Below are 12586 nucleotides of genomic sequence, written 5' to 3'. Positions count from 1 at the left end.
CAGGTATGTGGGGTGGACAAGAGAGGCTCTGTTCAAACGTAGCACACCCCCTTGACCTTGCGGGGACACCAGGTCTCCTGGAGCCAGCCCTGCCCAGTAAGGACTATGTGGAATACTTGGGTTGATTTGTTGGAATCTACTTTAGGCCTTCCTGGTGAAAAGTATTGTCCTTGCAGAAATTGCTGGAATTCCCAAAATATTTATTCATTTGGATTAAGACATTGAAGATGCTGTTAATGTACCAATCTTCTATCAATATGTATTGCCACATCATGGATTAGTTAATCCATCGTCATTTTAGCTAGCGGGTCGTTGAGCAGGACCCTGAGAAATGTGAAAGACTCTTGGCTAAAAGGCGTGGGTTTGGAGAGCTCCAGGGAGTGAGCCTTTCTGCCAAACAAGGTTGCAGAGGGCCGATTGCAGAGGGCTGCAGAGATCCTCCACTCATATAAAACCCCTTTGGTTCCTCAGGAAGGAGCCACAAAGGGAGGAGGGGGAAAAGAAGGGGGAGGTAAAACGGCTCCAGGAATAACACTGCTTCTGGGCTTTGTCCTGGGCTAGGTCTGTAGCTATATACTCCTCCAGTCAATAGTTAGGGCCCAAACTATTCAGAGACAAAAAATATTAGCCACTAGAAATATCTCTGAGTTAACTCTGGCTGGTGTTCTCCCATTTAACTGCTATCCTTTGTCACAATAAAGGAAATAAAAAGATAAATGGCTGTTAAAATATCCTGACCTTTATTTCATTCCACCCCCTGACCATGACTCTGAGCCGATCAAAACTGATCCCAGGCAACTGCTTCTTGAGAAACTAAAACACCATGCACAGCAAGGCACTTTGTGAGGGACAATATTTAGGGTTCCTCCTCCTTCTCTTAGTTGCCTGATCATGATGCTGTGCACTTCACATCTGCTGAGCCCCAAAATCAAGCCTTTCAATAAGTCATACTTTTCAAAGACTGGTTTAAAGATATTATTAGCTTATTACATTGCCCTAAAATGTTTCTATCTTGCAAGAGTGTCCTTGGGCAATATGTGGGTTCATAAAGGAAGTTGCTCTTAAAGGTCACAGGGTCTGGAAAAGACACAGGCAATTTTAATAGGAGTAGAAAAAAGGCTCCCCCTGAACTGTTGTGTCCCTTGTCATTAGCCTCCACTAGAATCTGAAGATGACAAAGTGCTTAACTCTGCCTCCCAGTAGAATACTTGACTGACAGACTTCATACAAGTGAAATGCATTTTTAAATGATACAATTTCACTCGTGTATTACATTAAGTAATTTTCACACATGTACAATACATTATATTAAAATGTATGTGCAATATTTATATTGAGTCTTGCTTTTGTCTTCACTGATGAGAACTCAGGCAATCTTTGCCATGAAACATTGTAGAACTTTATATGTTGATTGTGGTTACAGATGTAAGTATATTTAATGCAGTAAAACCTTCCTCTAATTCTGGTATTCAGAAGTAGGATTTAAAACCTCCTTGTAGAAACATTAGATTTGAGGGATGTCATTTCATCTACGGTATGTGGGCATATGGAAATTCCATCACAATAAACAGGGTTATAATGGAGTCCTATTTTACTTGTTTGGAAAGCATGTCTGAGGTCATCAAGAATTGAAGTACACCACTGAGATTTTTCCAGGTAGTGACTATCCTACCTAATCTCTCTGCATGTGTCAGCATTTTGAATTTGCAGATGGTGATGAATCAATAGTACTGACTTTTTACCGATGTGCATCATAAACTTAAAGCTGGTGAAGGAAAGCTGTGATTATTTTAATTTAGGTTAATAAATATCCCTGACTATGAGTTGGATTTTAGCAGTAGTCATTTTTCTACCTCTGTTCTATACCAGTGTAAAATGAATGGCAATTTAAAACTGTATTACATCTTTTGAACGGATAGACTCAAACAGAAAATGATAAATGTTTGGAAATAGCATAAAGTCATTTGGTTTATGATAAAGTAATTTATTTATTTATCTGTTAAGTCTAGCATGAGCACCATGAGCATTTCCTGTTTTGATCCATAAAGTAAACGTGCGAGTTCTCTTTCTGGCATGTGCTCTGTATGAAATATTGACAGCTTTGGTTAAATAAGCAAAAAATGGCGATGCTATTTTAAAGCACTGTTCAATTTTCACTTAAAGATAGCACATAATTCTTTCCTGCGGTGCAGTCTTTACAATACTATTGATCCTTTTCATTACTGTAGGGGATCCATCAACAGACGCCCATTTATAGGATTCTCAGAAGCAAAAAATAATAGGCTTTGGAAGGAACAGGTGATAATTTTGTTAGTAGTTGAATCTCTGAAGATACAGTACATCCAAATATTCAATAAAAAATGCTATGCCATTACACCTTTCTTTACACTTCCAAAGGAATTTTATAGGATATTAACATGCCAAAGGCCATTTCTACTTTTGTAAAGTATGACCATAATGTAGGAAAATATGATGAAATATAGAATCTATCTTCTCTGCACAATACTAGAGAAAGAAGGGATGTGACTTTGGAAAGCACATTAAAAAACCTTTGTAGGCTATGCTCGTAGCCATATGGTGTATAGACCAGAGTACTTGTCATTTAAACACCCAAATTATCCACAGACACAACTTGATAATTAGGGAGCTAAGACAATTTCATTTTGCCCTAATTGAATACTCCATGGTAGCATGGGGCTTCCAGGGATCCCAAGAATGCCCATTTTGATATCACTTCCACACTGCTGTGTAGTGTAACATCCCCAGGAAGATCTGCTGAAAAGAGAACAACTCAAGAGAACAGACTGTGCCTTTAATCAAAATAATTGTAATCTTCCAGCTCCTGACCTCAGCAGAACCATAATCTTGAGTCCTTTCACATTTTTTAGTTGAAAAAAAATTAAAAATCTATTTGGTGAGCAAAAAGTCATCAAAGAGAAGAAAATTGGAGTGTTGCAGAGACCTCCTTAAGCACAGAAGACTATAGCCAAGAACAGCAGTGGGTAGGCTCAGCAGAGGAATGCTTAGTATTGCTTTGTTGTTGTTGTTTTTTCTGGGAAGTGTGGATGGGAAAGTCTGATGAGAAGACCAGAAAAAAAAAATCATTTAGTGATCTAATGAGCTATTTTTCTCCACAGCTCTACTAGAACAGTATGAGCTATAATCTCAAATGACTTACTGACGGTAAGGAAAGTTGCTTCTCTTGCTTCTCTCCTAACTTCTTTCTCCGCCCCACCTTTCTCCTCCACCTCTCTGCAGGTTGGGCTCGGCAGCCCAGTGCAGAGAGAGCAAGCTTAGGTGTTGGAGTCAGAGCAACCTGGGTGGAGTCTCTGCTCTGCTACTCAGTGCTGTGTGATCATGGGCAAGTTATTCAAATTAGCTGAGTCTCAATTATTTATATATGAAATGAACTAAAAATGGTGCCTACCTTCTAGGTTTTCTAAGTCTTAATGAGAAAACACATGTAAAGAGCTTAGTCAAAGGCCTGGCTCCTACTGAGAGAAATGTTAGATATTATCATCATGATATCAGAGCTTGAACTTTTACCCCTTAAGTTTCTGTGTGACTGAGCCCAGTTCTTGAGGAAATGCTGTTTTAAATAAAATGTGGGATAGGTCTGTATTCCAGGAAAGTTGCTTCCATGAATGTTTTATCGCCTTTATCTATTGTGTTCATGTAATACACATTATATAATACACTCAGCCAACTGACCAAACAAATGCATTCAAGTAGGTTAATGAGGACAAAGTTAAATGTTTTATAGGTTATAACATTTAAAGACTTAACAAAGCACCAAATAGTTTTCAAGACTATAAAGAGTTAGTGCAGTCTTTAACTTTAGTTTACAGTGTTGAAACTAAAACAAAAACAAAAACAAAAAAAAACACTTAAATCAGTAAGTAAACACATACTTCTCTGAAAAAGAGGAAACAATACCAAGATTTAATTACAGATATTCAAGGATTCTTTATTTTGCCTTTAAAAGCAGGCAAATGATAGTTTCAGAGTTTCTCATATGTAAGACTATACTTTTAAACGTTCCTCTGTTCCCATTGGTTAGTGGTTTCTTCACATCATATATACATCACTTAAAACTTCTTCCAATCTGTCTTAATAACTAGAAGATAACCAAATGAACAGACCATTCGAAATACAGCTGTGAGAAGTACAACACCCTAAAAAGGGATCCAGGAAAGCAGCTATATTAAATGTTGCTGTGTCTTTGTCCCCACAGATGATAGAACAGCTGAGTCAGCTGGTCACTGATCACCTGGGAATCCAACGCTGGGTCTTTAAAATGGACTATGAGTTCGGAGGAAACGGGACTGCGTTTTGTGACATTCTTCCTCACCTCAAGTGCCACCAGTGGGTCCTAAAGGAGAGCAGTAGATATAGCCGTGAAGACTGGAACAAGAAATGGGCACAGGTAAGTATTCATTGGTGACACAAATATATGGTGCCTGTGAATTGTTAGGAAGCAAATCAAATGGCTTCACTGGGAGATGAAGGCACTTTCTTCAAGACTCAGCAGTGAGACCTTAGGCAAATCATTTTGCCCTTCTTGAGCAATTGGGCTGGTTAGGTTATTTTAAATGTCCCTTCATTGGGCCCTAAAAGTCTTCATTCATGTCTTCAAATTGATTATAATAATTAGAAAATAGGTTTGTTTGTTTTTTTACCATATTCAGGTAACATTACAAGTTTCATCATTTGTTCCAAGTGAGTCTTGATCATATGCTTCTAACAACTGATATTAATAAGCTAGCCTGTATTTTATTATGAGAGAGAAATTCTATTAGTGAATGGTTGTCACCTGGAAGCTAATGTATAATAGCATTCTGTCAGCAGTCATGTGTTTCTGAAGACAGTTCAAGGAAATTTGTAACTGCTGGTCCCTGTGAGATGTTGAGAAAGTGATAGATCCTAGCCAGAAAATCTTCAGGTCAAAGCTGAACAATAGGTAAAATGTCTTAGCATATGAGTGGACGTATATAGAATCTTCCATGTATTGTATATTGGTGGAAGGACGAATTTTACAACTTCTTAATCTGTTCCAAACTTGCTTAATAATTAATTTTATATGGCATAATATATAAATTAAACCCACCATTCTAACAGCGCCTCACTTTGCATCCAGAGGCCCAGACTAGCCTAGCTTTCCTTAATCCCAAATCTCTGTCTTGGCTGACCTACTGGTGAGGAAAATTCCTTTCACTGATTCCTTCCCTAATGATGTGTGTAGCAGTGGGCTGTGCAGTGATTTGCATCTCCTTTGAGAATCCATCCTACTTTACATACATTTGGAAGCATATGAATCAAGACACAAGTGATAGGAAGGGAGGGGCATGCAAGAGAGAACCGCATTATTCTTGTGAAAGTGAAACAAGGAATAAATCTAGAGAACAGTCAGAAGAGAGAGTTCCCTTTGACAAATGTTACTGTTCTCCTCATGATCTATTCTGGGCTTTTCTTCCCCCTACATCAGTGAATGGACTAAATGCAGTACCTGTCATGGCCAGCTTTTTACATATTATTTAAGGGATACCAAAGTGAATTACTCTTCTAGAAAAAAAATAGAACAAGGAAAATGTATTTAATTTTGAGGCCCATAGAGGTTTCTCTTGTATTATTTTTGAACTGGATTTTATTTCATATTGTATAAAAATTTCTTTTTAAAGCAAAACTGTTGAGAGTCAATGATGAAAACATAACTTTTTCATTTAAAAAACTGAAATGTTAGTGTGAAAAATATTTGCTGCTCTCAATATTTCAAACCAATAACTTTTCTTAAATTCTCTTTAAACTAGACTATAATAAATTTTAAATGTTTAAGTTTAAAAAATATTTAAAATATCCACATTGGCTGAATTGTACATAGAAGCCTGACTACACATTATTTAATTTCAATTATTTTAAACTATACCATTTTAACTTGTCACCAAACACATTTAGCATTATTAATGTAATTAAATGTGAAATTCTTGAATAATTAATAATCTGTCTAAATCATTTTTAACTTAATAAGGCAAAAATTATTATTCAGAAATCTTTTTACACTCTGAGACCTGTGCTTAGCCATGGTGTGGTAAGAAGTCAAAAATATTTTTAAAAAAATAAATAAATAAAACAGCACTGAAGAGTTTTTGGTGGGGGGAGTGGGGGGAGTTAGGAAACTATTGATATTCTTTTGCCTTCAAAGTGAAATTGCATTCAGAGTTGAAGTGAGCTGTAATCTCCATTGAGTGTAGCTATTGAGAATTTAGGATTAGAATTATCCTTTTTTCCAGAAGACCATCATAATGGTGCACATTTAGACATCAAAGCATTACTTTATGAGCACAGGCATGTTTTCATGTCCTATTACAGTTTGTAGACCTGTTTCTTTTGATAATGAAGATGTTGTGTCATCAAGCCTAGCCCGGCACATACAAAACATATGCTGGCAGGTTATTAAAAATTTCAGCTTCTTGATGAAAGACTATCCTGCAGGCTAAGAGTCCAGAGAAAAGCTCCATTCTGGGAGAATTATTAGAAATGAGATTATGACTGTAAGCACTAAATTATGTTAATACTTACAAATAGCATCATTTGCATAGCAGTTTATGACACGATACCATGATTTTTCTCATTGGTATGTTGTAGGCAACAGATTAAAAACAGTGCTGTTTATAAGAGTTGGAGCTGTTTGGAGATTCTCTTGCGTCTTATGCAGATAATGGTTTTAGACGGAGGAGTGATTCAGTGTAGACTCAAGGATCCAATATAAAGATCATCTTTCTTTTTTCTTTTTCTTTTTTTTTTACATATCTAATTTAGAACCAGAGTTATTTAACTGGTTGCAGTTGAGACTTGAAACAAAGTCATGCAGTAAACAAATGCTGAAAAGCTGTAGTCACATTGTTAAAAATCAGTATAGACACGTAGGTGACTTTAGGAAAAGCAGAATGTTTCATCACGGCCATAGTGAAAACAGAGCACAGATCCCACTTGTTTCGTGGTGCCTTGGTACAAACCTTAGCCTCCTCGTTCTAGCAGGTAACAAAACCTAATTCTCCAAAAGGTTCCAGTAAACTCACTTCAGTACTTGATGCTTGTTGATGTTTGATGAATCCAAACACCTGCTTACCCTCCAAACTCCCCACCCGCCAGTCAGAAGTATTTCTTTTCATTTAGTAGGAATAAAAGCTTGAGTCACGGAAGGCACACTTGTAAGGGAAAAGCCTCCTGGACACGGTCCCCTCAGACACTGTAGGGAGACTCAGGTAAACATTTACTGTGGTACCAGTCCTTCTTGCGGTGTTTTTTTTTCTTTCTTTTTTTTTTAACCTCACCCAAGGACATTTTTTCATTGCTTTTAGAAAAAGAGGAAGGGAAGGGGAGAGAGAGGGAGAGAAACATCAGTGTGAGAGAAAACATCAATTGGTTGCCTCTTGTATGCACCCGAGGCGGGACCAAACCTGGAATCTAGAACTGTGACCGGACCAGGAATCCAACCAGTGACCTTTTGATTTATGGTATGACTCTCCAACCAACTGAGCTGGTGTTTTCTTTCTTTTAAGGGGTAAATCTTCCCTCCTTCATTCCTGGGAGATGGCTTGGTGGCAATGATGATACTGCTGACACTGCTTTTCAAGAGTTTGTAGAACAGTTTCTCCGTAGGAGGGCCTAAGCCAGTTTACTTTTTCGGTTTTTCTGAGCAGACCTTCTTTGGGCCTCTGTTTCCTTGGGTGCGTGGTCTAAGATGTAGAGGTCTTGGTGTCACAATTTTACCACTTACAAGAAAAGGAGAAAAAGGAAATTGAACTGGCTCTACGCTACTATATGATATTGCTATTTTAGCCCTTGGCAAGAGCAGTTTTACCTTTACTTGTACTTTGGTGTACTTTATTAGACATTTTAAATTAATTTGAGGATCTCCAAGGGGGGGACATTATGTATATACTAATTCAAGGCACCCAACTCTAGAAAAAATAAAATAAACCACAGTCGTTTGCTTCCTTATAGAAGTAAGTCAGCAAACCAAATACACCATTATAGAAGAGGACCGTCAGTCAATCAGTGCCTTAGATCTGTGTGGCTCCATTGAGAAGACTTCCATCCATTCAGACAGCTACACAACTGGGTGACAGGAGCCACTGTTAGATGGATAGCTGAGCTTGGTGCCTTGTATGGAATTTTGTACATATTTATTAGGTGATCCCAATGAACCATGACCCAGTAACCACATAATTTTTTGGAAAAGTTAAAAGGTAATATAACATGATTAAAGGTATATTTGAACAAATAAGTACAAAATCACTTTTCCAAAGCATAGTTGTTTTCATTTTTGTGTATTAATTTTCCAATGCGCTGTATTTATTTCCTATAGCTACAGCAATAGTGTATATACTATTTAAATATCACATCTTCAACATTCTCCATGTTTACAGGTGGTTGTCACAATTAATGGGTGTATAATATTCTCCCATACTGATTTACTCTAACATAGTAAACTATTCAACTAAGTTGGAAATTTAGGTTGTTTCCAGCGTGTGCGTGTGTGTGCGCGCGCGTGGGAGTAGTGGTAGTAAGAGGAAGAAAGGAGGGGGGGAATTTGTTTGTTTCTGTTTTTGGTTATTTTAAAATTGAATACCTTTTGTTGAGTTAATTTCCTAGGAGAAAGACCAAGGAATAGCATGTTTTATGGCTCTTGTTACATATTGCCACATGACTTCCTAAGAAGGTAGTGCCACTTTGACAAGGAAGGTATTGTTATTCCGGTTACAGATGGAGAAACTGATGTTTGGGGAGTTAGCTGACTTGTGCACGTTCATATAGCTAATAAGTGGTTGTGCCTAGTGTGAAACCCACACTGCTCCTCCTGCCCAGTGTTCTTGCTGCATTTAGAGAAGACCCCTTGTTTGAAAATCCCAGAGCAGCGTCCTCTTCCAGGTCTCTACCATTGTGACCCACTACAATTGGGGCAGGTTTTCTTCTTTCTTCATAGACTTGTAAAAAACACAAAGGTCGCTGGAACACAGCAGCCACTGCTCCCGAATTTCCATAGCCCGGGCACATGAAGGTTACTAATGGGGAACCATGGGCTCTAGTCTCTATCTCTTCATCTGTAAAGAGCAATAATATTGGCAGCTGTCTCAAGAGAGGGGTGGTGAGAATTCAATGAGATGACCCTTTTGAATCAGTTAGCAATGTCCTTAGCACCGAATACACCTTCAAGAAATGCTCCCTGTTATTATTAATATTACCATAAAATTGCATTCTAATTAAATTGCAGGTAACATTGAACAAGTATGCATAATATATTCTTTCTTTGATGATTTATCAGGAGGTCTTTTAGGGTCTTGTAGGCTTCCAGAATATTTTTCTATGCATCAATTATCATTATATAAAATTGTGGCTGTTGAAGATACAGAATGGAGACCCAATTGTGCCTGCCCACTTATTTACCCAGATAATAATGCCTTTAAAAGAATAAACTTTGATAGTGCCCTCGCTTCTTATCATTTGAAAAGAGAAAATAAATTCCAGTTACTTGAACTTTCTAGATATTGAGTAAAGATGCATTGACCTGGTAGAGATTATTCGGACCGTACGACTGAAACCTGGTTGCTTCATTTTCTGGTTCCAGTTGGTGTCTTTTCTAATTAGTGTAGCAGCACGTTACCACAATCATTGGAAAGTCTTAATCATTTACATATTTTTCCTTATCTCTGAAAATGACTTAGAATGTTTTCTTCCAGTTCAGTGGTTATTTTCATGAAGCTGCCAGAGTTGGGTTGGAGTGGCCTCTCTGTGCCCGAGGAAGATGACAGGAGAGAGAAAATTGCCTCCCCAAGTTAAATGAAAGCCGGGTCCCCCTTCCGAGGACATATAATAATCAGCTATACAAGCTGTTGGTTTGTGTGTCCTATTGATTTAATATGCTTCTAATCAGTACATAAAGCTATGGGCCTGCAGTGTTAATTTTTCATATGCTTACAAAGTACCCTTTGATTTTCTGTCACACGTTAATTACAGCGTTTTGCCATTAAATAGGAAGCTTTGTGTAAACTAATTACTAGGTAATCATTGTCTACTGCAAGCGTGCTGTTTGTACCTTTTATTTTATTCTAAAAATGCACAGATCTCACAGTCTGGAAACACTCTACCTTCCAGCCATTAGCTCTCACTAATTCATAGCATTATTGTGGTGAGAGTGGAGGAGTTGTAATTGTTGTGGTATCAGAGCTGTTAATTACCGGAGTAAACAGTTGAAATGGTGCCAAGGTCTATTGTACAAGGCAGAGAAAAGGAGGTTTAAATGTTACTCCCACCATCTGGGGACTAGGGGAGAGGCAAATGCTTGAGAACAGCAGTGAGGCGCTATCGCCGCCTCAGCTCCAGGGTTGGCCGCCATATGGATCCAGAATATTCTGAATCAATTGAATTTAACTGCCAGTTTTTCGCAATAACAGCGTGGAAGGAAGGAATAAAGCAAAAGATGAGAGGAACGAGAATTGGTTAGTGTTTTCACATCCAGGAAGGCCCTGTTAGAGTTCTTTTGGAAATGTCTGCTTGGCTGAAAACCACAGAGCAGGCATGGGTCCTTGGACTGGATTCAGAATGAGTTTTACTCTCCTCTGCCAGAGACCGCGCCATTTGCTTCTGGTCATCTGTCCCCCCACCCCGTACCCCTCCCTCCAGGAGAGAGGGGTGCCCTTGAGAAGACTGGGACTTTCATGTGTTTGTGCCAGACCCAACAAAAATTCTCACTTTTGGAATTCACTGATTTATTACGCTGGTATTTTAATAAGCATGGTCTGTAGAAAGAAAAGAATAAAAAACATATAATGCTATTTCATCTGCCTTAATTATATATACACCTGTACATGTACGAATGTCAGAAAAGGTAAAGCTCTTCACTCCTATTTTTAAAAGTAGATGCTTGCCCATTCCTTCTGTATAAAATTAAAATATAATTTTTCCTAACAGTCTCACATTTCATTCCACAAATTCACCCTTCTCCCCCACTACTTAAAAAAAAATAATTAAGTCCAAAGAGCACATGTGTTTTCTCTCATTTTTAATTTTCAATTAAAGAGCTTTTTCAGCTTACACAATATTTCCAACCAGCAATATTTCTCTAACTGGAAAGAAAGAAAGTGAGTACCAATAATAGTAATTATAGCTATTTTGACTTGCGGTTGATTTTTAAACTGCATGGCTTCAGACCCAGCATGGGTCTGAAACTTTAAACTGCATGGGCTTCCTTCAGACCCGTTTTCCAACACTAAAAATTTATTTTTTAAATCTGCCACTTGCTGCTGTAACTACTTTTTAGCATCATTCCCAAAACATGAACGCATTCTTCTTTTTTTAAACCACCCTGGATTATTTATTTTTAATTGTTCCTTTAGCAGCTGTTGAAGTAATTTAGGGTATAGTGTAAACAGCTCCTTTAAGGAGAGCGATCACAGACCGCCACATACGCCAGGAACCAAGGACAGTGTTTGTCAGTCTTTTATGAAGGCAGATTTGGCCCCAGGGAAAATTTTCTCTGTTTTTGTGAGTGTGCGAAGTTCAATTACGAATTTCAAGAATCGCTTAATCTTTATCTATCGAAACCCCAGCATGCAGCATGAGTGGGTGAGCCTAGAAAGAAAACCACAGCCCCCTGTGGGGAGGGGAAAAAGGAAACAGCAGTTTAAGTGCTGGAAAGTTGAACAGGAATGAACCTTTCTAGAGTTTCTGGTTGGGGTGAAGCAGTTGTGCTGAGCTTTGGAATGGAGGCGCGACATATGTGCCTCAGTTGGACAAAACGCTTCTCAAGTCAAATCAACTGCCAGGCCTGCACGTTGGTGCAAGGTGGAGGCCTAGATAATGAGGGACAGACTCCTCGAGACGCAGCGAGTGGATAATGCTACGTAAGTATGGAATTATATACCGCGTTTTCACCATTCTGTTTAATGAGAGCCGCCACGGCAGCGAATCACTTGCCACACAGGCGAAATGGGCCATTAGCTATCAAGGGAAAATTGTCTTTGCCGCTTTCAGCAGATGGAGCAAATATTTTACAAAGCAATTTTACATACCAAAAACATTTGTGTGCCTTGGTAATGTTGGCTGTTTTACATTATGGTACCTTCTACAGCAGCATAATTTTCCATCTCATCGAAGGCAAAGTTGGCATTTTTGATTTTTAAATTCTCAATTAACAATTAAACATGGAGTATTAAAGCAGTCTTAAACTTTAAGTAGGTGTGGGAAGTAGTTTATGACTTGCCGAAGACATTTTCATTTTTTCTTCATCCTCTCAGCATATTTTTGCACTTTAAAGAGGGACTATTTCTAATAATCTTAATGGAAAGGAATAAGTGAAAACTCCACTACTGATTGCAAAATGGGAGTAACCAATGCCTAGGAATGATCCGAGCTGGCTTCTAACATCCCCCATGGATTCCAGTCCACGGGTTGGCCCACCCCCTTGTGTCAGTTTAAAATGTCAAAGCTCCAAGTAATAGAAATCCCAACTCAAAATAGCTTTATATAAGAGAGAATTTACAGTCTCAGCTAAGATCCAAAGTCTGGCTTTGGACAAAGCTTAATC

At 38.3% G+C, this 12586-nt stretch overlaps 1 protein-coding gene across 2 annotated transcripts in view; it reads left to right on the top strand.

The window, feature by feature from the left end:
- IQCH (IQ motif containing H) overlaps window positions 1–12586 on the top strand; it is a 98664-nt gene that overhangs the window by 21429 nt on the left and 64649 nt on the right. For both annotated transcript variants that reach the window (XM_054564311.1, XM_054564301.1), the window contains exon 5: window positions 4235–4426. In XM_054564311.1, coding sequence (XP_054420286.1) covers window positions 4235–4426 — 192 coding nt within the window. The remainder of the gene's footprint in view (window positions 1–4234; window positions 4427–12586) is intronic.

The sequence above is a fragment of the Pteronotus mesoamericanus genome, unplaced genomic scaffold (assembly GCF_021234165.1).
Source record: "Pteronotus mesoamericanus isolate MK-2021 breed Mesoamerican mustached bat unplaced genomic scaffold, CSHL_Meso_final contig_164, whole genome shotgun sequence".
In the NCBI taxonomy this organism is placed as follows: Eukaryota; Metazoa; Chordata; class Mammalia; order Chiroptera; family Mormoopidae; genus Pteronotus; species Pteronotus mesoamericanus.
The sequence above is the reverse complement of the archived record's forward strand: the minus strand, read 5'-3'. Positions and strand labels throughout refer to the sequence as shown.